This window comes from Oncorhynchus nerka, linkage group LG22 (genome assembly GCF_034236695.1).
Source record: "Oncorhynchus nerka isolate Pitt River linkage group LG22, Oner_Uvic_2.0, whole genome shotgun sequence".
In the NCBI taxonomy this organism is placed as follows: Eukaryota; Metazoa; Chordata; class Actinopteri; order Salmoniformes; family Salmonidae; genus Oncorhynchus; species Oncorhynchus nerka.
This window is the reverse complement of record NC_088417.1, coordinates 9,931,399-9,955,873: the sequence shown is the minus strand read 5'-3', so window position 1 is coordinate 9,955,873 and position 24,475 is coordinate 9,931,399. Positions and strand designations below refer to the sequence as shown.

At 47.6% G+C, this 24,475-nt stretch overlaps 1 protein-coding gene across 1 annotated transcript in view; it reads left to right on the top strand.

Annotated features, from left to right (window-relative positions):
* The window catches only part of LOC115104841 (TGF-beta receptor type-1-like), an 85,713-nt gene that overhangs the window by 48,954 nt on the left and 12,284 nt on the right, over positions 1-24,475 (top strand). The window contains exons 3-8 of the mRNA XM_029626168.2: positions 636-872; positions 4,568-4,798; positions 6,803-6,970; positions 9,430-9,586; positions 14,721-14,845; positions 16,488-16,618. Of these exons, the coding sequence (XP_029482028.1) occupies positions 636-872; positions 4,568-4,798; positions 6,803-6,970; positions 9,430-9,586; positions 14,721-14,845; positions 16,488-16,618 (1,049 nt within the window). The remainder of the gene's footprint in view (positions 1-635; positions 873-4,567; positions 4,799-6,802; positions 6,971-9,429; positions 9,587-14,720; positions 14,846-16,487; positions 16,619-24,475) is intronic.

Here is a 24,475-nt window from a genome sequence, read left to right as displayed (position 1 = left end):
TAATGTACAGGCTATTGAGTGGCCAACACAGTAGGAGCCTTTATCAGTAGCTTTTCCAGCAGCTTGGGGTTTTGAGAAGCTTCTCTTCCATTACTTACTATTGATGTAGCCAGCCTTCGTGTCACCACGGGTCATCCTTTAGGCATGTACTGTACCGTAACGACTTATGAATGCCTATTAACCGACGGCGTGGTGAAGACAAGCGTGTGAGCCATCCAATTCATAACTTTCATTTATATTGGATGCCTTTTGACGACAAGGACCGAAGAGCCAAGACCAGGTACTGGTCAGACATTTTTGGGGGACACTGGTGTATTCTGGGTATTGTAGGTTACCGGTCTTTTTGTACCCAGAACTTAATGGGTGTACAATTGGTCTCACTCCATGCTATCTCAACCAACGGCCCATTCACCCACTCTTATCCCGGAACCATCTCCGGAGTCATCTGATAATTACATATTCAGATGGAACCATTTGAATCAATTATGTTGATAGTTGCCAAATAGATGAACTCCTTTGAGTAGTTCATGTCTATTGTGGCGTGTCTGGCCAGAGTGGATCTTTTTGTTTGTGTTTGTGTCTTAACTCTTTTTAAAATCCTTTAATACTCTCCCTTCCCTTTCACCCCCCCGCAGTGCCGACGGTGAAGCCGGTTCCTCTGGGGCCTGTGGTTCTGGCGGCAGTGATCGCGGGGCCCGTGTGCGTGCTGTGCTTCGTGCTGGTGCTGGTCTTCTACGTTTGCCACAGCCGGGTGGGTGTGCATCAACGCGTGCCCAACGAGGAGGATCCCTCCATGGATCACCCTTTCCTCACCGTGGGTTCCACTCTCAAAGACCTCATCTACGACATGACCACCTCTGGCTCCGGCTCTGGTGGGTTAAGGAGCCGTGGGGTTTTGGGCGGGGATGTGTGTAGAGTGTTTGACTGTGCCTCCACAGTGTGTGTCGTGTTAGTAACACAGCCTCACGGTTTGTGTCGTGTTAGTAACACAGCCTCACGGTGTGTGTCGTGTTAGTAACACAGCCTCACGGTTTGTGTCGTGTTAGTAACACAGCCTCACGGTTTGTGTCGTGTTAGTAACACAGCCTCACGGTTTGTGTCGTGTTAGTAACACAGCCTAAAGGTGTGTGTCGGGTTAGTAACACAGCCTCACGGTTTGTGTCGTGTTAGTAACACAGCCTCACGGTGTGTGTCGTGTTAGTAACACAGCCTCACGGTTTGTGTCGTGTTAGTAACACAGCCTAAAGGTGTGTGTCGTGTTAGTAACACAGCCTCACGGTGTGTGTCGTGTTAGTAACACAGCCTCACGGTTTGTGTCGGGTTAGTAACACAGCCTCACGGTTTGTGTCGGGTTAGTAACACAGCCTCACGGTGTGTGTCGGGTTAGTAACACAGCCTCACGGTGTGTGTCGTGTTAGTAACACAGCCTCACGGTTTGTGTCGGGTTAGTAACACAGCCTCACGGTGTGTGTCGGGTTAGTAACACAGCCTAAAGGTGTGTGTCGGGTTAGTAACACAGCCTAAAGGTGTGTGTTATCTGCTAAGGTGTGGCTTCTTGTGTTGGGCCTCTTCTTTGTTTGCCCTTTGTGTGTGCAATTGTATCAGAGTACTATTGTTCAGTGCGCGTGTGTGCACTTACCAGCATGCGTCTCTGTGCGAGTGTGTGAATAACTCTGCCAGTTTGTGTAGCTTCAGAACAGCTCTTAGGGAGGCACCCTGCTGTGACATGGTGGGGCAGACTGAGTCAGTGACTCGCTCTCCCTCCCTCCTTCCCTCTGTGAGGTGAGTGTGTAGTGAAAGCAGCAGTTAACTTATCAGTCCATCTCTGGCTCAGGTGGGCTCAGCCTTAACCATGGCATAATGGGTGCAGAGCTGTGTGGGGCTCTAATGACGAGGTGGTGTTGGAGCTGTGTGGGGCTCTAATGACAGGGTGGTGTTGGAGCGGTGCGGGGCTCTAATGACAGGGTGGTGTTGGAGCTGTGTGGGGCTCTAATGACAGGATGGTTGTGTTGGAGCGGTACAGGGCTCTAATGGCGGGATGGTGTTGGAGCTGTGTGGGGCTCTAATGACGGGGTGGTGGTGTTGGAGCGGTGCAGGGCTCTAATGACGGGGTGGTGGTGTTGGAGCAGTACAGGGTTCTAATGACAGGGTGGTGTTGGAGCAGTACAGGGTTCTAATGACAGGGTGGTGGTGTTGGAGCGGTGCAGGGTTCTAATGACAGGGTGGTGGTGTTGGAGCAGTACAGGGCTCTAATGACAGGGTGGTGTTGGAGCGGTACGGGGCTCTAATGACAGGGTGGTGTTGGAGCGGTACGGGGCTCTAATGACAGGGTGGTGTTGGAACGGTGCGGGGCTCTAATGACGGGGTGGTGTTGGAGCGGTACAGGGCTCTAATGACAGGGTGGTGTTGGAGCGGTACAGGGCTCTAATGACGGGGTGGTGTTGTTGGAGCGGTACAGGGCTCTAATGACAGGGTGGTGGTGTTGGAGCGGTACAGGGCTCTAATGACGGGGTGGTGGTGTTGGAGCGGTACAGGGCTCTAATGATGGGGTGGTGTTGGAGCGGTGCAGGGCTCTAATGATGGGGTGGTGTTGGAGCGGTACAGGGCTCTAATGATGGGGTGGTGTTGGAGCGGTACAGGGCTCTAATGATGGGGTGGTGTTGGAGCGGTGCAGGGCTCTAATGACAGGGTGGTGTTGGAGCGGTGCAGGGCTCTAATGACGGGGTGGTGATGTTGGAGCGGGGCTCTAATGACGGGGTGGTGGTGTTGGAGCGGTACAGGGCTCTAATGACGGGGTGGTGGTGTTGGAGCGGTACAGTGCTCTAATGACAGGGTGGTGTTGGAGCGGTGCAGGGCTCTAATGACGGGGTGGTGGTGTTGGAGCTGTGTGGGGCTCTAATGACGGGGTGGTGGTGTTGGAGCTGTGCAGGGCTCTAATGGCTGGATGGTGTTGGAGCTGTGTGGGGCTCTAATGACGGGGTGGTGGTGTTGGAGCTGTGCAGGGCTCTAATGACGGGGTGGTGTTGGAGCGGTACAGGGCTCTAATGACAGGGTGGTGGTGTTGGAGCTGTGCAGGGCTCTAATGACAGGGTGGTGGTGTTGGAGCTGTGCAGGGCTCTAATGACGGGGTGGTGGTGTTGGAGTGGTACAGGGCTCTAATGACAGGGTGGTGGCGTTGGAGCGGTACAGGGCTCTAATGACAGGGTGGTGGTGTTGGAGCGGTGCAGGGCTCTAATGACAGGGTGGTGGTGTTGGAGCGGTACAGGGCTCTAATGACAGGGTGGTGGTGTTGGAGCTGTACAGGGCTCTAATGACAGGGTGGTGTCGGAGCGGTACAGGGCTCTAATGACAGGGTGGTGGTGTTGGAGCGGTGCAGGGCTCTAATGACAGGGTGGTGGTGTTGGAGCGGTGCAGGGCTCTAATGACAGGGTGGTGGTGTTGGAGCGGTACAGGGCTCTAATGACAGGTTGGTGGTGTTGGAGCGGTACAGGGCTCTAATGACAGGGTGGTGTTGGAGCGGTGCGGGGCTCTAATGACAGGGTGGTGGTGTTGGAGCGGTGCGGGGCTCTAATGACAGGTAGCGCTGACAGATCTGCTGGAAACTGCTGTCACCCCCAGACGCCAGCCCTGCTAGCCAGGAAACGTGATGTGAGAACTGGCAAGCGGACAGGACACAGTGTCATCTCAGAAATGAACAGCTTGCCATCAAGACCGGCATAGAAATCCACACATCTAGGATACCTGGATTTAATTCAGAATCATGTTCCTGGGATATTTTACTGGGAAAAGTGGGAATCAATATTTATGTAGGATTTTCTGATATAGGGCAAAGTGGATTTTTTAAACATTTTTTTTCTGCGTGGACCAAGACCGTCACATCTGGTGGTACCAAGACCGTCACATCTGGTGGTACCAAGACCGTCACATCTGGTGGTACCAAGACCGTCACATCTGGTGGTACCAAGACCGTCACATCTGGTGGTACCAAGACCGTCACATCTGGTGGTACCAAGACCGTCACATCTGGTGGTACCAAGACCGTCACATCTGGTGGTACCAAGACCGTCACATCTGGTGGTACCAAGACCGTCACATCTGCCGGTACCAAGACCGTCACATCTGGCAGACTGGCTAAGTCCACAGTGAAGTTTGATTTGATGTACACGCCAATCCCTATCTAAGTTTCCTTGTTTCAGGCTTCTAAAATGGGATTTCATTGTGACAATAGGATCATAAAGGATGACCCAGCTCAATGTTTTGCTCTTCAATCGAGGCAAGTAGCTCAATCCACGGTCTGCCTGGATTTTGTACACATTAAGGTGGAGAGGGAGAGTGAGTGGGTTTAAGGTTTAAATGTCTTTTATATTGTCTCAAAAGCCATCGCACAGCCAGTTCATTTGATAACTTTTTTAAACTGACGTTTGGTCCAGGTCATTTTCATGTCTTCCTCTGAATTGAGTCTTTGCTCGTGTTAAGCAACTGTTACTATGTACTGTACATTGCAGTGAGAGACCAGGTCCTTTTGAAGTGTTTTTCTAAAATGCCTTCCTCCTCTTCTTCCTCCCAGGTCTTCCCCTACTGGTACAGAGGACCATAGCCCGGACCATCATCCTCCAGGAGAGCATCGGGAAGGGCCGCTTCGGCGAGGTGTGGCGAGGCAAGTGGCGAGGCGAGGAGGTGGCGGTCAAGATTTTCTCCTCCCGTGAGGAACGTTCGTGGTTCCGTGAGGCCGAGATCTACCAGACGGTCATGCTGCGTCACGAAAACATCCTGGGCTTTATCGCCGCCGACAACAAAGGTACAAACAATCACAGCTCACCTCTAAAGCGTCAAATCACTTTTGTAAGGGTGCGTTTACTGACTAGGGCCTCTTCTCCTTAAGGTCTGTAGTACCCTTCTATCAGTGATCTAGGTAGGGGTTCTGGTCTGTAGTACCCTTCTATCAGTGATCTACGTAGGGGTTCTGGTCTGTACTACCCTTCTATCAGTGATCTAGGTAGGGGTTCTGGTCTGTAGTACCCTTCTATCAGTGATCTAGGTAGGGGTTCTGGTCTGTAGTACCCTTCTATCAGTGATCTAGGTAGGGGTTCTGGTCTGTACTACCCTTCTATCAGTGATCTAGGTAGGGGTTCTGGTCTGTACTACCCTTGTATCAGTGATCTAGGTAGGGGTTCTGGTCTGTACTACCCTTCTATCAGTGATCTAGGTAGGGGTTCTGGTCTGTACTACCTTTCTATCAATGATCTAGGTAGGGGTTCTGGTCTGTACTACCCTTCTATCAGTGATCTAGGTAGGGGTTCTGGTCTGTACTACCCTTCTATCAGTGATCTAGGTAGGGGTTCTGGTCTGTACTACCTTTCTATCAATGATCTAGGTAGGGGTTCTGGTCTGTACTACCCTTCTATCAGTGATCTAGGTAGGGGTTCTGGTCTGTACTACCCTTCTATCAGTGATCTAGGTAGGGGTTCTGGTCTGTAGTACCCTTGTATCAATGATCTAGGTAGGGGTTCTGGTCTGTAGTATCCTTCTATCAGTGATCTAGGTAGGGGTTCTGGTCTGTAATACCCTTCTATCAGTGATCTAGGTAGGGGTTCTGGTCTGTAGTACCCTTCTATCAGTGATCTAGGTAGGGGTTCTGTTCTGTAGTACCCTTCTATCAGTGATCTAGGTAGGGGTTCTGGTCTGCCGTGGCAGTAAGGTGGACTGGACTGGTGTGGGCTTGTAAGAATATTTGGATGATCTCTGTGCACCCTGCTCGAGGTGTGTGTGTGTTTTTATGGAGCCGGGTCAATGGTTGTCCAGCTGCTCTGAGCTCTCTCTGGCTATCTGTAGTTAACATCACATTGCTCTGAGCTCTCTCTGGCTATCTGTAGTTAACATCACATTGCTCTGAGCTCTCTCTGGCTCTCTAGTTAACATCACATTGCTCTGAGCTCTCTCTCTGGCTATCTGTAGTTAACATCACATTGCTCTGAGCTCTCTCTGGCTCTCTGTAGTTAACATCACATTGCTCTGAGCTCTCTCTGGCTCTCTGTAGTTAACATCACATTGCTCTGAGCTCTCTCTCTGGCTCTCTGTAGTTAACATCACATTGCTATGAGCTCTCTCTGGCTATCTGTAGTTAACATCACATTGCTCTGAGCTCTCTCTCTGGCTCTCTGTAGTTAACATCACATTGCTATGAGCTCTCTCTGGCTATCTGTAGTTAACATCACATTGCTATGAGCTCTCTCTAGCTATCTGTAGTTAACATCACATTGCTATGAGCTCTCTCTGGCTCTCTGTAGTTAACATCACATTGCTCTGAGCTCTCTCTGGCTATCTGTAGTTAACATCACATTGCTCTGAGCTCTCTCTGGCTATCTGTAGTTAACATCACATTGCTCTGAGCTCTCTCTGGCTCTCTGTAGTTAACATCACATTGCTCTGAGCTCTCTCTGGCTCTCTGTAGTTAACATCACATTGCTCTGAGCTCTCTCTGGCTCTCTGTAGTTAACATCACATTGCTCTGAGCTCTCTCTCTGGCTATCTGTAGTTAACATCACATTGCTCTGAGCTCTCTCTGGCTATCTGTAGTTAACATCACATTGCTCTGAGCTCTCTCTGGCTATCTGTAGTTAACATCACATTGCTATGAGCTCTCTCTGGCTCTCTAGTTAACACCACATTGCTCTGAGGACAACCGACTCACTGTGTTCATTAACCTCTCCTCACCTTCTGTTTTTCCCTCCATCATTCCAATTACTCAACTTTTTTTTTGTTTTTGTCTTTGTACATGTCTCACCCTTTGCTCTTTTGTCAGATAACGGGACATGGACCCAGCTGTGGCTGGTGTCAGACTACCACGAGCACGGCTCTCTGTTTGACTACCTGAACCGCTACACAGTCACCGTGGAGGGCATGATCAAACTGTCACTGTCCACCGCCAGCGGTCTGGCCCACCTCCACATGGAGATCGTTGGCACGCAAGGTGAGTGACAGCCACGTTGACCAATCAGTCAGAGGGCACAGCAACTCTCACCAATCAGCGACTGAGGACTTTTTTTTGGTTGAGAGATGAAGTATTCCTTTTGGTTTCATGTATAATATTTATGTTATAAAATCCTATGTTATAAACTGTGTTATAAACTGATACTATTTCTGGTTGTCTTAACTCACCACCACTGTGGCCGCTGGTGTAGCCTATTACCGGCGGCTTCAGGAGCTTAACGCCAGAATCTGTGATGACCAGCAGCAGGAGAAGGGTCGGGTCGGGAAGAGTTTTTTTTGGTTAGGCTAAATTGATCTCTGGCTCCCTCTATAGTAATTTGTGTGTCTGAATTTTTAATCGCAGTGCTTAAAGCATCAGACAAGCTCAGTAGCCTACGTAGATGTGATTTTTATTAACACATAAGGTGTGTCTATATTAAAATACACATTTTAAAATGTTCACAAATCGATTGGTCGAAAGAACAGATGACTCTGTCGACCAAGATTTTTTTGTTGTTGTCTCAGGGACAGCCCTAGTCACATGATGTATACAGGCAGATAGGGGGTAATAACTAGGCAGGTAGGGGGTAATAACTAGGCAGGTAGGGGGTAATAACTAGGCAGGTAGGGGGTAATAGCTGGGCAGATAGGGGGTAATAACTAGGCAGATATTAATCCAATCCCATCCGGATTAACGAACAACGTTCTCTAGTGATACTAGTCTAGAGCGAATAGGGTTTATGATATGTAGAACCATACACGGGTTTATAAAATATTATGAACTCTTTCCATAACATAGACTGACCAGGTGAATCCAGGTGAAAGCTATGATCCCTTATTGATGTCACCTGTTAAATCCACTTCAATCAGTTTAGAGGAGAGGGAGGAGACAGGATGAAGAAGGATTGTTAAGCTTTCAGACGATTTAAACATGGATTGTGTTTGTGCCATTGAGGGGGGAATGGACAAGATGAAAGATTTAAGTGCCTTTGAACGGGATATGGTAGTAGGTGCCAGGCGCACCGTTTTGTGTCAAGAACTGTAACGCTGCTGGGTTTTTCCACACTCAACCGTTTCCTGTTTCCTGTGTCTGCCCAATAGAAAGGATCAAAGCGGTGGAATATAAATAGGAACATTTACCAGTTTCATTTGAAGATCAGGATGTTGACAGCTGTTGACATACATATTGCAAAATAGTTGGGAATAGATTGTTGATGTGCCGTTTCCCATGGTACAGGGAGTATGAGTTGATGTATAAAACGATGCAAGATTCCAGGCGTCGTGATTTTTTTTTTTTTAAAGCAAAAATGATTGTACAGAATTCTTGCCACCAACAAAATGTTGAATATTTGGGGCATATAATCATCGCAGCTCTGCAGATTTTGTTGTGAGGATACAGAATCAATAGACCATTTATTTTGGTATTGCCCTCAGTTAGCCTGTTTCTGGTCTCAGGTTCAGGAATGGCTGTAAAATGCATAGCAATGATCTAAAATTGACCCTAGAAATAGTACTGTTAGGAGATCTGGAGATCTCAATTACTAATACTCTTAGTAAAAGTATTTATCTAAAATTGACCCTAGAAATAGTACTGTTAGGAGATCTGGAGATCTCAATTACTAATACTCTTAGTAAAAGTATTTATCTTCAACTTGCGATCTGTGGATTCTATTCGATTTAGATTCAAATTGTATGTTAAACATCACAGCATAGTAGAATGATATATGGTGCGGGGACTGTGTGGGGAGGGCTCTCGAATGGTTGAGTGGCAGCTCTTGGGGAACTGTGGGGGGGGGGGGGGGCATGTTAGTGGGCTGGCGGCTGGGAGTTTTGGGTTGGTGGCTGATGGGTAGCAGTTTCAAGTCCCTGTTTTTTTCTTTTCCTTCTCTACCTTGTGGGAGATCTGTCGACGTGCCCTTGAGCAGGGTGTTGACCCTGGTTGCGTCTGTGGGCTCTGGATGGGAATGTGTTAGAGGACTGAATGGGACGTAGAGAGACTTCACTGCACGTAGATTGTATGTTTTATATATTCAATAAAATGGTCCACTGCAGAAAGGGGGAGAGATTCAACTCAATATTAGGAAGGAGTTCCTAATGTTTAGCATATGACATCTACAGGACCATATTATGGACTAGATTTTCTTTTCATATGAAGAAGGACGCAGGGTAATTTAAAGCTAAAAATGGTCTTTCAGCTGTCCAGTTCTTTCACATCAGTGTATACGGAAGGAGTAAGAAGAGACTGCTGAGATGCTCCTCCCTGCCCCCCCTCCTCCCTCTCCAACATGTCAAACACAATCATGTTCTTTTGAATCGGTGAGCTCTCGTCTAATGCTTTTCCTCTTCTCTTCTCTCCTCTTCTCTCCTCTTTTCTTCTCTTTCTCTCTCTCTCTCTCTCTCTCTCTCTCTCTCTCTCTCTCTCTCCCTCTCTCCCTCAACGCCATATGTCATACATTTCAGGGAAGCCGGCCATCGCCCACAGGGATCTGAAATCTAAGAACATCCTGGTGAAGAAGAACGGGACTTGCTGCATTGCCGACCTGGGCTTGGCCGTGCGCCACGACTCCGCCACCGACACCATCGACATCGCCCCCAACCACAGAGTAGGGACCAAAAGGTAACTGGATCCCCCATTCGGGCTCTGTTATGACTGTTATTTGGGATGGCAATTTGATAAAGAGTGAGCCGCCATGCCGGCTCTTTGATGTGGTTAGTGGCAACTTCAAACTACTCCACCTCAACCATTGAGCAGGAATCAGAAGGTAACAGGTGGGGATTACCTAGATCATTGTAATGGCTGGATGTGCCTTGAAACTGGTTGTCCATTCTGGCTCTAGAGTGCTGCCGAGCCCTCAACCACAGAGTGGGGAAACTCAAAGATAACTGGAGCCCCACGGGGCTGTCATTCCGCCTCGTTTGAGCCGTCATTTGTAGTGACGGAGCCGCCATCTTGGCTCTCACAGCCGCCACTCGCCATCATAGGCAAAAGGTGAAGGTGCAGTGAAACCCGTCATCTTCTCCGGCTCTCCAGAGAGGTCTAGCAGGTAGGGGAGGAGGAACACGCGGCGTGAGTCATGCCATGGAAACACGGCGCTCATACCAACGTGTGCCGTCTCTCCCACCCTGCAGCAGAATCGATGACATTTCCCCCTTTTCCACAAGGCAAGCCTGTGTGGTTGGAAAACACAGGGGATGATGGCCACACACACAGCCGTTCCTACCAGCTCAGGCCAGGCAGTTACTAGCGACGTGCGTCGACTCTTCTATAATTCAACTCTAATAGAAAGAGGAGAAAATTGTGTTGACAACCATATCGCCGATTTTGCTTTCTTCTTGAATAACACTGTCTTGATTCAGTCTTCTGCGGTGTGTAATCAAGCATCCCACCAATCCACGATGTAGATTCTATTCCGGCTGCTGTTGTTGACTGGACGGCTGCCACACGGAGCAGCTGTGTTACAACACTCTGCTGACTACGGAGCACAATGTGTTGTGTAACACAGCTCTGCCGGTATAGAACTGAGGCCCAGCTCATTAATATCGCATGGTATTATTCATAGTTCACATCCGTTGTTGTTGCACTTTGTTGGTATCGTGGTCGGCTCCAGGACACGACACCGTGTAAAATAACACGCTCAAATGGTATAGCAGATTGAATCCTGCCTCCCTTGTCTAAGTGCCGTCGACAAGCATCTGGGAACCTGCTAGCCATTAGCCTAGAGGTGGAACCCTGTGTGACTTGTTTTCTCAGCCTTTATGTCCCCTCTGCCCTTCCTTACCTCTCTTGCACTCCTCCTCCCTTTCTCACTTGCTCCCCTTCCCTTCCCATCCCTCTCTTGCCCTCCTCCCCCTCTCTCTTTTTGCTCCCTCCCTCTCTATTCTCTTCTCCCCCATCTCATCCTCCCCTCCTCTCTATTCTCTTCTCCCCCTCTCATCCTCCCCTCCTCTCTCTCCTCCCTCTCTTGCTCTCTCTCCTCCCTCTCTTGCTCTCCTCCAATCCCTCTCTCTTGCTCTTCTCCCCCACTCTCTCTTGCTCTGCTCTCCTCCCCCCTCTCTTGCTCTCCTCCCCCTCTCTTGCTCTCCTCCCCCCTCTCTTGCTCTCCTCCCCCTCTCTTGCTCTCCTCCCCCTCTCTTGTTCTCCTCCCCCTCTCTTTCTCTCCTCCCCTCCCTCCCCTCCCTCCCTCCCTCTCTTGCTCTCCTCCCCTCCCTCCTCCTCTCCTTCTTGCTCTCCTCTCTCTCCCTCCCTCCCTCCCTCTTGCTCTCCTCTCCCTCCCTTTCTCTCGCTTGCGCTCCCCCTCCCCTACTTCTCTTGCTTTCCCCTCCCTCCCTCCCTCCCTCCCTTTCTCTCGCTTGCGCTCCCCCTCCCCTACTTCTCTTGCTCTCCCTCTCCTCTCTCTCTCAATTCAATTCAAAGGGCTTAATTGGCATGGGAAACATATGTTTACATTGCCAAAGCAAATGGAATAGACAGTAAACAAAAGTGAAATAAACAGGGTAAACATCATTAAACATTACACTAGTTATACAAACGTTTTAAAAGAATATCGACATTTCAAATGTTATATTATTGGTAATGTACAGTGTAGTAACAGGTAGTTGAAGTATGAAAGGGAAAATAAACAGATAAATATGGGTTGTATTGACATTGTTTGTTCTCCACTGTATGTCCTTTCTCATGGCAATGGGCCACACATCTTGCTGCTGTGACGGCCCACTGCGATATTTACCCTAACAGATATGGGAGTTTTTCAATCTTTTGATTTCTTTTCAAATTCTGTGTTGGTCTATGGGAAATTTGTGTGTCTAATGTGGTTACACATTTGGCAGGAGGTTAGGAAGTGTAGTTTAGTTTCCACCTCCATTTCGTAGGCCGTGGGCACATAGTTAGCCTGTCATCTCTCGAGAGCCAGGTCTATGTTGGCCTCTCTCAATAGCAAGGCTATGCTCACGTGAGTGTACATTTTGGTCTCAATAGCAAGGCTATGCTCACTGAGTGTACATTTTGGTCTCAATAGCAAGGCTATGCTCACTGAGTGTACATTTTGGTCTCAATAGCAAGGCTATGCTCACTGAGTGTACATTTTGGTCTCAATAGCAAGGCTATGCTCACTGAGTGTACATTTTTGTCTCCCCCTTCTCCCTGGGCCAGGCAGGTGGTTGTGTGTTTTGGTCCAGACTGACTGACTGTATGTCTGTCTACCTGGCTGGCCCACTGGAATTTGTGGGGCTTAATTAAGTGGAAGTCTCAGGGAGTTTACCCCCCTCTGGAGATTAGGCCCAGCGCAGCTAACACCTTTCCTTCCTGTGGCTCCAACTTTCCAGAGGAGAGAGGAGCCCCCTTCCCAAAACATTACCCCCCTCTCATCTCCCGCTAGGAATCTGGGATTTCCTCCCTTACGGAACAAAATGGCCACTAACAGGATTAGAGATGTTGCCCCTGAAGACTGGTTTAAGGTCAGTCTAATGATGCAGGTTGGGATCTGGAGGGGAAACTGATCCTAAATCTGTGCCTAAAGGCCGGGAAACGTCCAAACTGCGATGGATTAGCTGGCTTCATCTCGAACTGTTAAGGGGGATAGTGTTTCATATCACTCTGAGATACTGTGTTGGGAAATCGCGCCAGGCTGAGGATGCAATCAGTTTTATTGTAGTTTAAAAACCGAGGAACGGTTGCATTTTTTATGCTTTGGAGTGTTGGGCAAATATTGATCAACTTCATGAACTACTTTGAGCGTTCTGAATTATAGGACACATCACTGCACTCTATACTCCTCTGTAAACTGGTCATCTCTGTATACATGTCGCAAGACTCACTGGTTGATGCTTATTTATAAAAACCCTCTTAGGCCTCACTCCCCCTTATCTGAGATATCTACTGCAGCCCTCATCCTCCACATACAACACCCGTTCTGCCAGACACATTCTGTTAAAGGTCCTTAAAGCACACATATCCCCGGGTCGCTCCTCTTTTCAGTTCGCTGCAGCTGGCTGGAACGAGCTGCAACAAAACACTCAAACTGGACAGTTTTATCTCCATCTCTTCTTTCAAAGACTCAATTATGGACACTCTTACTGACAGTTGTTGCTCATTTGCTTGTTGTCTCTACCTCCTTGCCCTTTGTGCTGTTGTCTGTGCCCAATAATGTTTGTACCATGTTTTCTGATGCTGCCGTGTTGTGCTGCTGCCTCAATGCTGTGCTGCAGCCTCAATGCTGTGCTGCTGCCTCAATGCTGTGCTGCTGCCTCAATGCTGTCAATGCTGTGCTGCTGCCTCAATGCTGTGCTGCAGCCTCAATGCTGTGCTGCTGCCTCAATGCTGTGCTGCTGCCTCAATGCTCTCAATGCTGTGCTGCTGCCTCAATGCTGTGCTGCTGCCTCAATGCTGTGCTGCAGCCTCAATGCTGTGCTGCCGTGCTGTGCTGCTGCCTCAATGCTGTGCTGCTGCCTCAATGCTGTGCTGCAGCCTCAATGCTGTGCTGCTGCCTCAATGCTGTGCTGCAGCCTCAATGCTGTGCTGCCGTGCTGTGCTGCCACCTCAATGCTGTGCTGTCATGTGTTGCTGCCTTGCTATGTTGTCGTCTTAGGTCTCTCTTTATGTAGTGTTGTCTCTCTCATCGGGATGTGTGTGTGTTCTCCTATGTTTGTATGAATTTATTTTGATTTTAAATCCCAGCCCCCGTCCCCGCAGGAGGCCTTTTTGGTAGGACCGTCATTTTAAATAATAATTTGTTCTTAATTTAACTAGGGCAAGTCAGTTAAGGTTAAATAAAACATGAATTGAAAAGGAATCCGCGAGTGTATCACCACCAGATCTAATAAGGAAGGCGTTTCGTGATGTTTATCGTCGATATGCAACACCTGCTCACGGAATTCAGACATTTTTTTTCCCTCAGTGTGGAAGGTTGTGGATTGGGCTTGTGAAATGAACGCTTGTGAAATGAATGCTTGTGAAATGAATGCTTGTGAAATGAATGCTTGTGAAATGAACGCTTGTGAAATGAACGCTTGTGAAATGAACGCTTGTGAAATGAACGCTTGTGAAATGAACGCTTGTGAAATGAATGCTTGTGAAATGAATGCTTGTGAAATGAATGCTTGTGAAATGAACGCTTGTGAAATGAACGCTTGTGAAATGTTCGTTGATGGTTTTTACCCTTGTGGGAAACAGGGGCTTCATTTTTTTAAAGGTGCATGTGCCAGTTTTCCTGCGGGAAAGTGTGCGTATGTCCACGCCAATCTCAAACCGTACGTGCGCACAACCTCTGGGAGGTGGATCAACTGTAATTGCAAGCAAATAGGCTTATTGATCGTTCTGGTGTAATAGGTGTTTGATGCATGGGAATTATAACGATGGTATTAAAAACCGTCGGCCATGTGTATATGTTGCGTGCGACAATTTGGATAAATCCCAATATAAATAATATCAATAAATCCCAATAAATCCTAGAATCTCCACATCCGGCAGAATTTAGTATCAAATGCGTTGTTGATAAATGAGGCCCCAGAAGTCCTCACAAGGATAGTAAAACAAGGGGATATTTACCGGTCCCCAGACTCCCCACGAGGATAAAGGCTATTTTAGGTTTACGTTTAGCTGTACAGTTAGGGGTTAGGCGTTAGGTTAAGGGTTCAGGGCAAATACGATATTGAATTGGAATCAATTGTTTGGTCCCCACAAGGATAGTAAAATGTGTGTGTGTGTGTCTGTCTACTATCGTATCTAACCAACATTACGGTCTCTCTCCCTCCAGGTATATGGCACCAGAGGTGTTAGACGACTCGATAAACATGAAGCATTTTGAGTCGTTTAAGAGGGCAGATATCTACGCCATGGGCTTGGTGTTCTGGGAGATAGCCAGTCGATGCTCTCTGGCAGGTATGTGTGTTGCCCCCCCCCTCCCCATAGTCACTCAGTAATCCAGTAGATGTTCTGGCAGGTATGTGTGTTGGTCCCCCCGTTGGTCCCCCCCCCCCCCTATAGCCACTCAGTAATCCCTCTATAGTCACTCAGTAATCCAGTAGATGTTCTGGCAGGTATGTGTGTTGGTCGCCCCCCTCCCCATAGTCACTCAGTTATCCAGTAGATGTTCTCTGGCAGGTATGTGTCCCCCCCCATAGCCACTCAGTTATCCAGTAGATGTTCTGGCAGGTATGTGTGTTGGTCGCCCCCCTCCCCATAGTCACTCAGTTATCCAGTAGATGTTCTGGCAGGTATGTGTGTTGCCCCCCATAGCCACTCAGTTATCCAGTAGGTGTTCTGACAGGTATGTGTGTTGGTCCCCCCACCCCCTATAGCCACTCAGTAATCCCTCTATAGTCACTCAGTTATCCAGTAGGTGTTCTGACAGGTATGTGTGTTGGTCCCCCCCACCCCCTATAGCCACTCAGTAATCCCTCTATAGTCACTCAGTTATCCAGTAGGTGTTCTGACAGGTATGTGTGTTGGTCCCCCCTATAGTCACTCAGTTATAAATGTCCCTTGATTTTAAATAAAGGTTTAAAATATATATTATAACGTCGGTAGTGGTATCAGGGTTGTTTGCCCCTCTGATAACAACAGTTAATGAATAATATAATAATGGCACTTAGCAAGTTTATTTGTTCATTAGCTGTTTCTCTGGCTGTATTGAACAACAATATAAACGCTACATGAAACAATTTCAAAGGTTTTACTGAGTTACACTTCATATAAAGGAAATCAGTCAATTGAAGTAAATTCATTAGGCCCTAATCTATGGATTTCACATGACTGGGCAGGGGCGCTGCCATGGGTGGACCTAGGAGGGAACTTGGGAATCAGGCCCACCCAACCACTGGGGAGCCGGGCCCAGTCAATTTGCAATTTTCCCCACAAAAGGGGTTTATTACAGACAGAAGTACTCCTCAGAACCCCCCCATGCAATCCCACAGGTGAAGAGTCCGGATGTGAAAGTGCTGGGCTAGCATGGTTACACGTGGTCTGTAGTTGTGAGGCCGGTTGGATGTGGTGATGTTGGATGTGGTGGGTAAATGAACATTAAATTATCTGGCAACAGCTCTGGTGGACATTCCTGCACGCTCCCTCAACTTGAAACATCTGTGGCATTGTGTTGTTCGTAGCCTTTTATTGTCCCCCAGCACAAGGTGCACCTATGTAATGATCGTGCCGTTTATTTATCTTGATATATCATACCTGTCAGGTGGATGGATTATCTTGGCAAAGAAGCATTGCTCACTAACAGGGATGTAAACAAATGTGTGCAGACATTTTGAGAGAAATAATATTTTTGTGGGTATGGAACATTTCTGGGTTCTTTTTATTTCAGCTCATGAAACATGGGACCAACACTTTACATATTACGTTTACAATTTGTTTCAGTCTAATATATAAAAATCACATACAATTCATTGAAGTATATGAGCTACTTTTGATGCATGAGGGAAAACACAATTTTCCCTTGAGGAACAATAAAGTTTTGTATTGCACTCTGTCAAGCCATTGTGATGTATTTTACCGCTTCTGACGTGTTTTGCGTCAGGCATCGTTGAAGACTACCAGCTGCCATACCATGACCTGGTGCAGTCAGACCCTTCTGTGGAGGAGATGAGGCGGGTGGTGTGTGATCAGAAGCTACGACCCAACATTCCAAACAGGTGGCAGAGCTGTGAGGTAGGTGACACGTGCACACACACACACACACATATATCTTTGGTTTTTAAACCTTTCACATTCCTAGTTATGAAGTGGGAATCACCTCGCGGGAACGTGTAGCGTCTTCTCTTTGAATGCGGCCATAATACGTTGCCAATTTCCTCAACTGAAAATCCACACGAGAGGATTTCTCTCCAGATAGTCTTTCCGAACTACTGTCTGCCTCACGGTGCGTTTAAACCCAAGAAAGATCAAAGCCCACAAACCTGAGACTCTCCAATGTGTCCGTCTATCTCAGTGAAGACTCACGTGTCACATAAGAGGCGCACAATTCGCCCAGCGTCGTCCAGGTTAGGGGTTAGGGGAGGGTTTGTCCGGGGCAGGCTGTCATTGTAAAAATAAGAATTTGTTCTTAATTGACTTGCCTAGTTAAATAAAGGTTACTTCCCACCCTAGGGGAAAGTAAGTGTGTTGCAACTCTCCCTCTCTCGCTGTCTCAAGTTTTCCCCCTTCACATTCTCATTTCACTTGACACTCTCTCTCTCTCTTTCGGTCTCTCTCTGTCTCCTTCTCTCTCTTTCGGTCTCTCTCTGTCTCCTCTCTCTTTACGTTCTCTTTCTCTCTCTCTGTCCTTCTCTCTCTTTACGTTCTCTTTCTCTCTCTCTGTCCTCTCTCTTTACGTTCTCTTTCTCTCTCTCTGTCTCCTTCTCTCTCTTTACGTTCTCTTTCTCTCTCTGTCTCCTCTCTCTACGTTCTCTTTCTCTCTCTCTGTCCTCTCTCTTTACGTTCTCTTTCTCTCTCTCTGTCTCCTTCTCTCTCTTTACGTTCTCTTTCTCTCTCTGTCTCCTTCTCTCTCTTTACGTTCTCTTTCTCTCTCTGTCTCCTTCTCTCTCTTTACGTTCTCTTTCTCTCTCTGTCTTCTCTCTCTTTACGTTCTCTTTCTCCTTCTCTGTCTCCTTCTCTCTCTTTACGTTCTCTTTCTCTCTCTCTGTCTCCTTCTCTCTCTTTACGTTCTCTTTCTCTCTCTCTGTCTCCTTCTCTCTCTTTACGTTCTCTTTCTCTCTCTCTGTCCTTCTCTCTCTTTACGTTCTCTTTCTCTCTCTCTTTACGTTCTCTTTCTCTCTCTCTTTACGTTCTCTTTCTCTCTCTCTTTACGTTCTCTTTCTCTCTCTCTTTACGTTCTCTTTCTCTCTCTCTTTACGTTCTCTTTCTCTCTCTCTGTCTCCTTCTCTCTCTTTACGTTCTCTTTCTCTCTCTCTGTCTCCTTCTCTCTCTTTACGTTCTCTTTCTCTCTCTCTGTCCTTCTCTCTCTTTACGTTCTCTTTCTCTCTCTCTGTCCTTCTCTCTCTTTACGTTCTCTTTCTCTCTCTCTGTCCTTCTCTCTCTTTACGTTCTCTTTCTCTCTCTGTCCTTCTCTCTCTTTACGTTCTCTTTCTCTCTCTCTGTCCTTCTCTCTCTTTACGTTCTCTTTCTCTCTCTGTCTCCTTCTCTCTCTTTACGTTCTCTTTCTCTGTCTCCTTCTCTCTCTTTACGTTCTCTCTCTTTACGTTCTCTCTCTCTGTCTCCTTCTCTCTCTTTAGGTTCTCTCTCTCTCTCTCCCGCCCCACCTCCGTTTATTGGTGTCCCTGTTTGTTGACTGTAAAAACTGATACATTAGATTAGAGTCAATCCACAGTAATAAAATCCTGTAATCCAATCTGGCAGCTATGACCTGGCCTAAATGGCTGCCAAGATGTTAGGACTGAGCTGAATCTGCTATTAACACAACACCGTGACAAGACACTGAGAACACTGTTCCTGATACCAAAATGACAGTCTGATTGGCATAAATAGTGCTTCTACACCTGCATTGCTTGCTGTTTGTGGTTTTAGGCTGGGTTTCTGTACAGCACTTTGAGATATCAGTTGATGTACAAAGGGCTATATAAATAAATTTGATTTTGATATATTTTTATGGTTTGGCCAGAAAATGTTGCCCCCCACACACACACACACACACATACCAAAGTTGATTTTTTTGTAGACACCACAACACAAATATTAAGCATTGTAACAAATCAATGCCAATTGATCACACTCGTACTTACAATACAACTACATTTAACATTTACATTTAAGTCATTTAGCAGACGCTCTTATCCAGAGCGACTTACAAATTGGTGCATTCACCTTATGACCTCCAGTGGAACAGTAGTGCATCTAAATCTTTTCAGGGGGAGGGGGGGTGAGAGGGATTACTTTATCCTATCCTAGGTATTCCTTAAAGAGGTGGGGTTTCAGGTGTCTCCGGAAGGTGGTGATTGACTCCGCTGTCCTGGCGTCGTGAGGGAGTTTGTTCCACCATTGGGGGGCCAGAGCAGCGAACAGTTTTGACTGGGCTGAGCGGGAACTGTACTTCCTCAGTGGTAGGGAGGCGAGCAGGCCAGAGGTGGATGAACGCAGTGCCCTTGTTTGGGTGTAGGGCCTGATCAGAGCCTGGAGGTACTGAGGTGCCGTTCCCCTCACAGCTCCGTAGGCAAGCACCATGGTCTTGTAGCGGATGCGAGCTTCAACTGGAAGCCAGTGGAGGGAGCGGAGGAGCGGGGTGACGTGAGAGAACTTGGGAAGGTTGAACACCAGACGGGCTGCGGCGTTCTGGATGAGTTGTAGGGGTTTAATGGCACAGGCAGGGAGCCCAGCCAACAGCGAGTTGCAGTAATCCAGACGGGAGATGACAAGTGCCTGGATTAGGACCTGCGCGCTTCCTGTGTGAGGCAGGGTCGTACTCTGCGGATGTTGTAGAGCATGAACCTACAGGAACGGGCCACCGCCTTGATGTTAGTTGAGAACGACAGGGTGTTGTCCAGGATCACGCCAAGGTTCTTAGCGCTCTGGGAGGAGGACACAATGGAGTTGTCAACCGTGATGGCGAGATCATGGAACGGGCAGTCCTTCCCCAGGAGGAAGAGCAGCTCCGTCTTGCCGAGGTTCAGCTTGAGGTGGTGATCCGTCATCCACACGGATATGTCTGCCAGACATGCAGAGATGCGATTCGCCACCTGGTCATCAGAAGGGGGAAAGGAGAAGATTAATTGTGTGTCGTCTGCATAGCAATGATAGGAGAGACCATGTGAGGTTATGACAGAGCCAAGTGACTTGGTGTATAGCGAGAATAGAGAGGGCCTAGAACAGAGCCCTGGGGGACACCAGTGGTGAGAGCACGTGGTGTGGAGACGGATTCTCGCCACGCCACCTGGTAGGAGCGACCTGTCAGGTAGGACGCAATCCAAGCGTGGGCCGCGCCGGAGATGCCCAACTCGGAGAGGGTGGAGAGGAGGATCTGATGGTTCACAGTATCGAAGGCAGCCGATAGGTCTAGAAGGATGAGAGCAGAGGAGAGAGAGTTAGCTTTAGCAGTGCGGAGCGCCTCCGTGATACAGAGAAGAGCAGTCTCAGTTGAATGACTAGTCTTGAAACCTGACTGATTTGGATCAAGAAGGTCATTCTGAGAGAGATAGCGGGAGAGCTGGCCAAGGACGGCACGTTCAAGAGTTTTGGAGAGAAAAGAAAGAAGGGATACTGGTCTGTAGTTGTTGACATCGGAGGGATCGAGTGTAGGTTTTTTCAGAAGGGGTGCAACTCTCGCTCTCTTGAAGACGGAAGGGACGTAGCCAGCGGTCAGGGATGAGTTGATGAGCGAGGTGAGGTAAGGGAGGAGGTCTCCGGAAATGGTCTGGAGAAGAGAGGAGGGGATAGGGTCAAGCGGGCAATGTTTTGACACAGGATGTCAAAACATTCCACCCTCTTAAACTGTATCTGATTACCCTCCCTTTTATATGTATATAGAAACAGTAGGTCTTATCTATATACAGTGCATTCGGAAAGTATTCAGACCCCTTGACTTTTTCCACATTTTGTTACATTGCAGCCTTATTCTAAAATGGATATATCTACACACAATACCTTATAATGATAAAGCAAAAACAGGTTTTTGGATTTCACATTTCCATAAGTATTCAGACCCTTTACTCGATACTTTGTCGACGCACCTTTTGGCAGCGATTACAGCCTTGAGTTTTCTTGGGTATGACGCTACAAGCTTGGCACACCTGTATTTGGGGAGTTTCTCCCATTCTTCTCTGCAGATCCTCTCGAGCTCTGTCAGGTTGGATGGGGAGCGTCGCTGCACAGCTGTTTTCATGTCTCTCCAGAGATGTTCGATCGGGTTCATGTCTGGGTTCTGGCTGGGCCACTCAAGAACATTCAGAGACTCGTCCCGAATCCACGCCTGCGTTGTCTTGGCTGTGTGCTTAGGGTTGTTGTCCTGTTGGAAGGTTAACCTTTTCCTCAGTCTGAGGTCCCGAGCGCTCTGGAGCAGGTTTTCATCTAGGATCTCTCTGTACTTTGCTCCGTTCATCTTTCCCTCGATCCTTGCAAGTCTCCCAGTCCATGCCGCTGAAAAACTTCCCCACAGCATGATGCTGCCACCACCATGCTTCACCGTAGGGATGGTGACAGGTTTCCTCCAGATGTGAAGCTTGGAATTCAGGCCAAAGGGTTCAATCTTGATTTCATCAGACCAGAGAATCTTGTTTCTCATTGGAAACAGGATGCATCTGAGCGCCATTTCGAGTCTCATAGCAAAGGGTCTGAATACTTGTGTAATAAGTTTTTTTTTTTGTTTTTTTTTCAATACATTTGCAAAAAACGTATGGGCTATTGTGTGTAGGTGAGAATGATTTATTTATTGATTCCATTTTAGAATAAGGCTGTAATGTAACAAAATGTGGAAAAAGTCAAGGGTTCTGAATACTTTCTGAATTGTGTGTGCGTGCGTGTGTGTGTGTGTGTGCACATACATATTTACAGTTGAAGTCAGAAGTTTACATACACCTTAGCCAAATACATTTAAACTCAGTATTTCACAATTACTGACATTTAATCCTAGTAAAGATTCCCTGTCTTAGGTCTGTTAGGATCACCACATTATTTTAAGAATGTGAAATGTTAGAATAATAGTAGAGAGAATTATTTCTTTCTTTCATCACATTCCCAGTGGGTCAGAGGTTTACATACACTCAAATAGTATTTGGTAGCATTGCCTTTAAATTGTTTAACTTGGGTCAAACGTGTTGCGTAGCCTTCCACAAGCTTCCCACAATAAGTTGGGTGAATTACCTTGACTTGACTTTGTTGTCCTTAAGCCATTTTGCCACAACTTAGGAAGTGTGCTTGGGGCCATTGTCCATTTGGAAGACCCATTTGCGACCAAGCTTTAACTTCCTGACTGATGTCTTGAGACATTGCTTCAATATATCCACATAATTGTCCTACCTCATGAAGCCATCTATTTTGTGAAGTGCACCAGTCCTTCCTGCAGCAAAGCATTTTTTAAAATTTGTATTTTATTTATTTCACCTTTATTTAACCAGGTAGGCTAGTTGAGAACAAGTTCTCATTTGCAACTGCGACCTGGCCAAGATAAAGCATAGCAGTGTGAACAGACAACACAGAGTTACACATGGAGTAAACAATTAACAAGTCAATAACACAGTAGAAAAAAAAGGGGGAGTCTATATACAATGTGTGCAAAAGGCATGAGGAGGTAGGCGAATAATTACAATTTTTGCAGATTAACACTGGAGTGATAAATGATCAGATGGTCATGTACAGGTAGAGATATTGGTGTGCAAAAGAGCAGAAAAGTAAATAAATAAAAACAGTATAAAAACAGTATGGGAATGAGGTAGGTGAAAATGGGTGGGCTATTTACCAATAGACTATGTACAGCTGCAGCGATCGGTTAGCTGCTCAGATAGCTGATGTTTGAAGTTTGTGAGGGAGATAAAAGTCTCCAACTTCAGCGATTTTTGCAGTTCGTTCCAGTCACAGGCAGCAGAGTACTGGAACGAAAGGCGGCCAAATGAGGTGTTGGCTTTAGGGATGATCAGTGAGATACACCTGCTGGAGCGCGTGCTACGGATGGGTGTTGCCATCGTGACCAGTGAACTGAGATAAGGCGGAGCTTTACCTAGCATGGACTTGTAGATGACCTGGAGCCAGTGGGTCTGGCGACGAATATGTAGCGAGGGCCAGCCGACTAGAGCATACAAGTCGCAGTGGTGGGTGGTATAAGGTGCTTTAGTGACAAAACGGATGGCACTGTGATAAACTGCATCCAGTTTGCTGAGTAGAGTGTTGGAAGCCATTTTGTAGATGACATCGCCGAAGTCGAGGATCGGTAGGATAGTCAGTTTTACTAGGGTAAGCTTGGCGGCGTGAGTGAAGGAGGCTTTGTTGCGGAATAGAAAGCAGACTCTTGATTTGATTTTCGATTGGAGATGTTTGATATGAGTCTGGAAGGAGAGTTTGCAGTCTAGCCAGACACCTAGGTACTTATAGATGTCCACATATTCAAGGTCGGAACCATCCAGGGTGGTGATGCTAGTCGGGCATGCGGGTGCAGGCAGCGATCGGTTGAAAAGCATGCATTTGGTTTTACTAGCGTTTAAGAGCAGTTGGAGGCCACGGAAGGAGTGCTGTATGGCATTGAAGCTCGTTTGGAGGTTAGATAGCACAGTGTCCAATGACGGGCCAAACGTATATAGAATGGTGTCGTCTGCGTAGAGGTGGATCAGGAAATCGCCCGCAGCAAGAGCAACATCATTGATATATACAGAGAAAAGAGTCGGCCCGAGAATTGAACCCTGTGGCACACCCATAGAGACTGCCAGAGGACCGGACAGCATGCCCTCCGATTTGACACACTGAACTCTGTCTGCAAAGTAATTGGTGAACCAGGCAAGGCAGTCATCCGAAAAACCGAGGCTACTGAGTCTGCCGATAAGAATATGGTGATTGACAGAGTCGAATGCCTTGGCAAGGTCGATGAAGACGGCTGCACAGTACTGTCTTTTATCGATGGCGGTTATGATATCGTTTAGTACCTTGAGTGTGGCTGAGGTGCACCCGTGACCGGCTCGGAAACCAGATTGCACAGCGGAGAAGGTACGGTGGGATTCGAGATGGTCAGTGACCTGTTTGTTGACTTGGCTTTCGAAGACCTTAGATAGGCAGGGCAGGATGGATATAGGTCTATAACAGTTTGGGTCCAGGGTGTCTCCCCCTTTGAAGAGGGGGATGACTGCGGCAGCTTTCCAATCCTTGGGGATCTCAGACGATATGAAAGAGAGGTTGAACAGGCTGGTAATAGGGGTTGCGACAATGGGCGGATAGTTTCAGAAATAGAGGGTCCAGATTGTCAAGCCCAGCTGATTTGTACGGGTCCAGGTTTTGCAGCTCTTTCAGAACATCTGCTATCTGGATTTGGGTAAAGGAGAACCTGGAGAGGCTTGGGCGAGGAGCTGCGGGGGGCGGAGCTGTTGGCCGAGGTTGGAGTAGCCAGGCGGAAGGCATGGCCAGCCATTGAGAAATGCTTATTGAAGTTTTCGATAATCATGGATTTATCGGTGGAGACCGTGTTACCTAGCCTCAGTGCAGTGGGCAGCTGGGAGGAGGTGCTCTTGTTCTCCATGGACTTCACAGTGTCCCAGAACTTTTTGGAGTTGGAGCTACAGGATGCAAACTTCTGCCTGAAGAAGCTGGCCTTAGCTTTCCTGACTGACTGCGTGTATTGGTTCCTGACTTCCCTGAACAGTTGCATATCACGGGACTATTCGATGCTATTGCAGTCCGCCACAGGATGTTTTTGTGCTGGTCGAGGGCAGTCAGGTCTGGAGTGAACCAAGGGCTGTATCTGTTCTTGGTTCTGCATTTTTGAACGGAGCATGCTTATCTAAAATGGTGAGGAAGTTACTTTTAAAGAATGACCAGGCATCCTCAACTGACGGGATGAGGTCAATGTCCTTCCAGGATACCCGGGCCAGGTCGATTAGA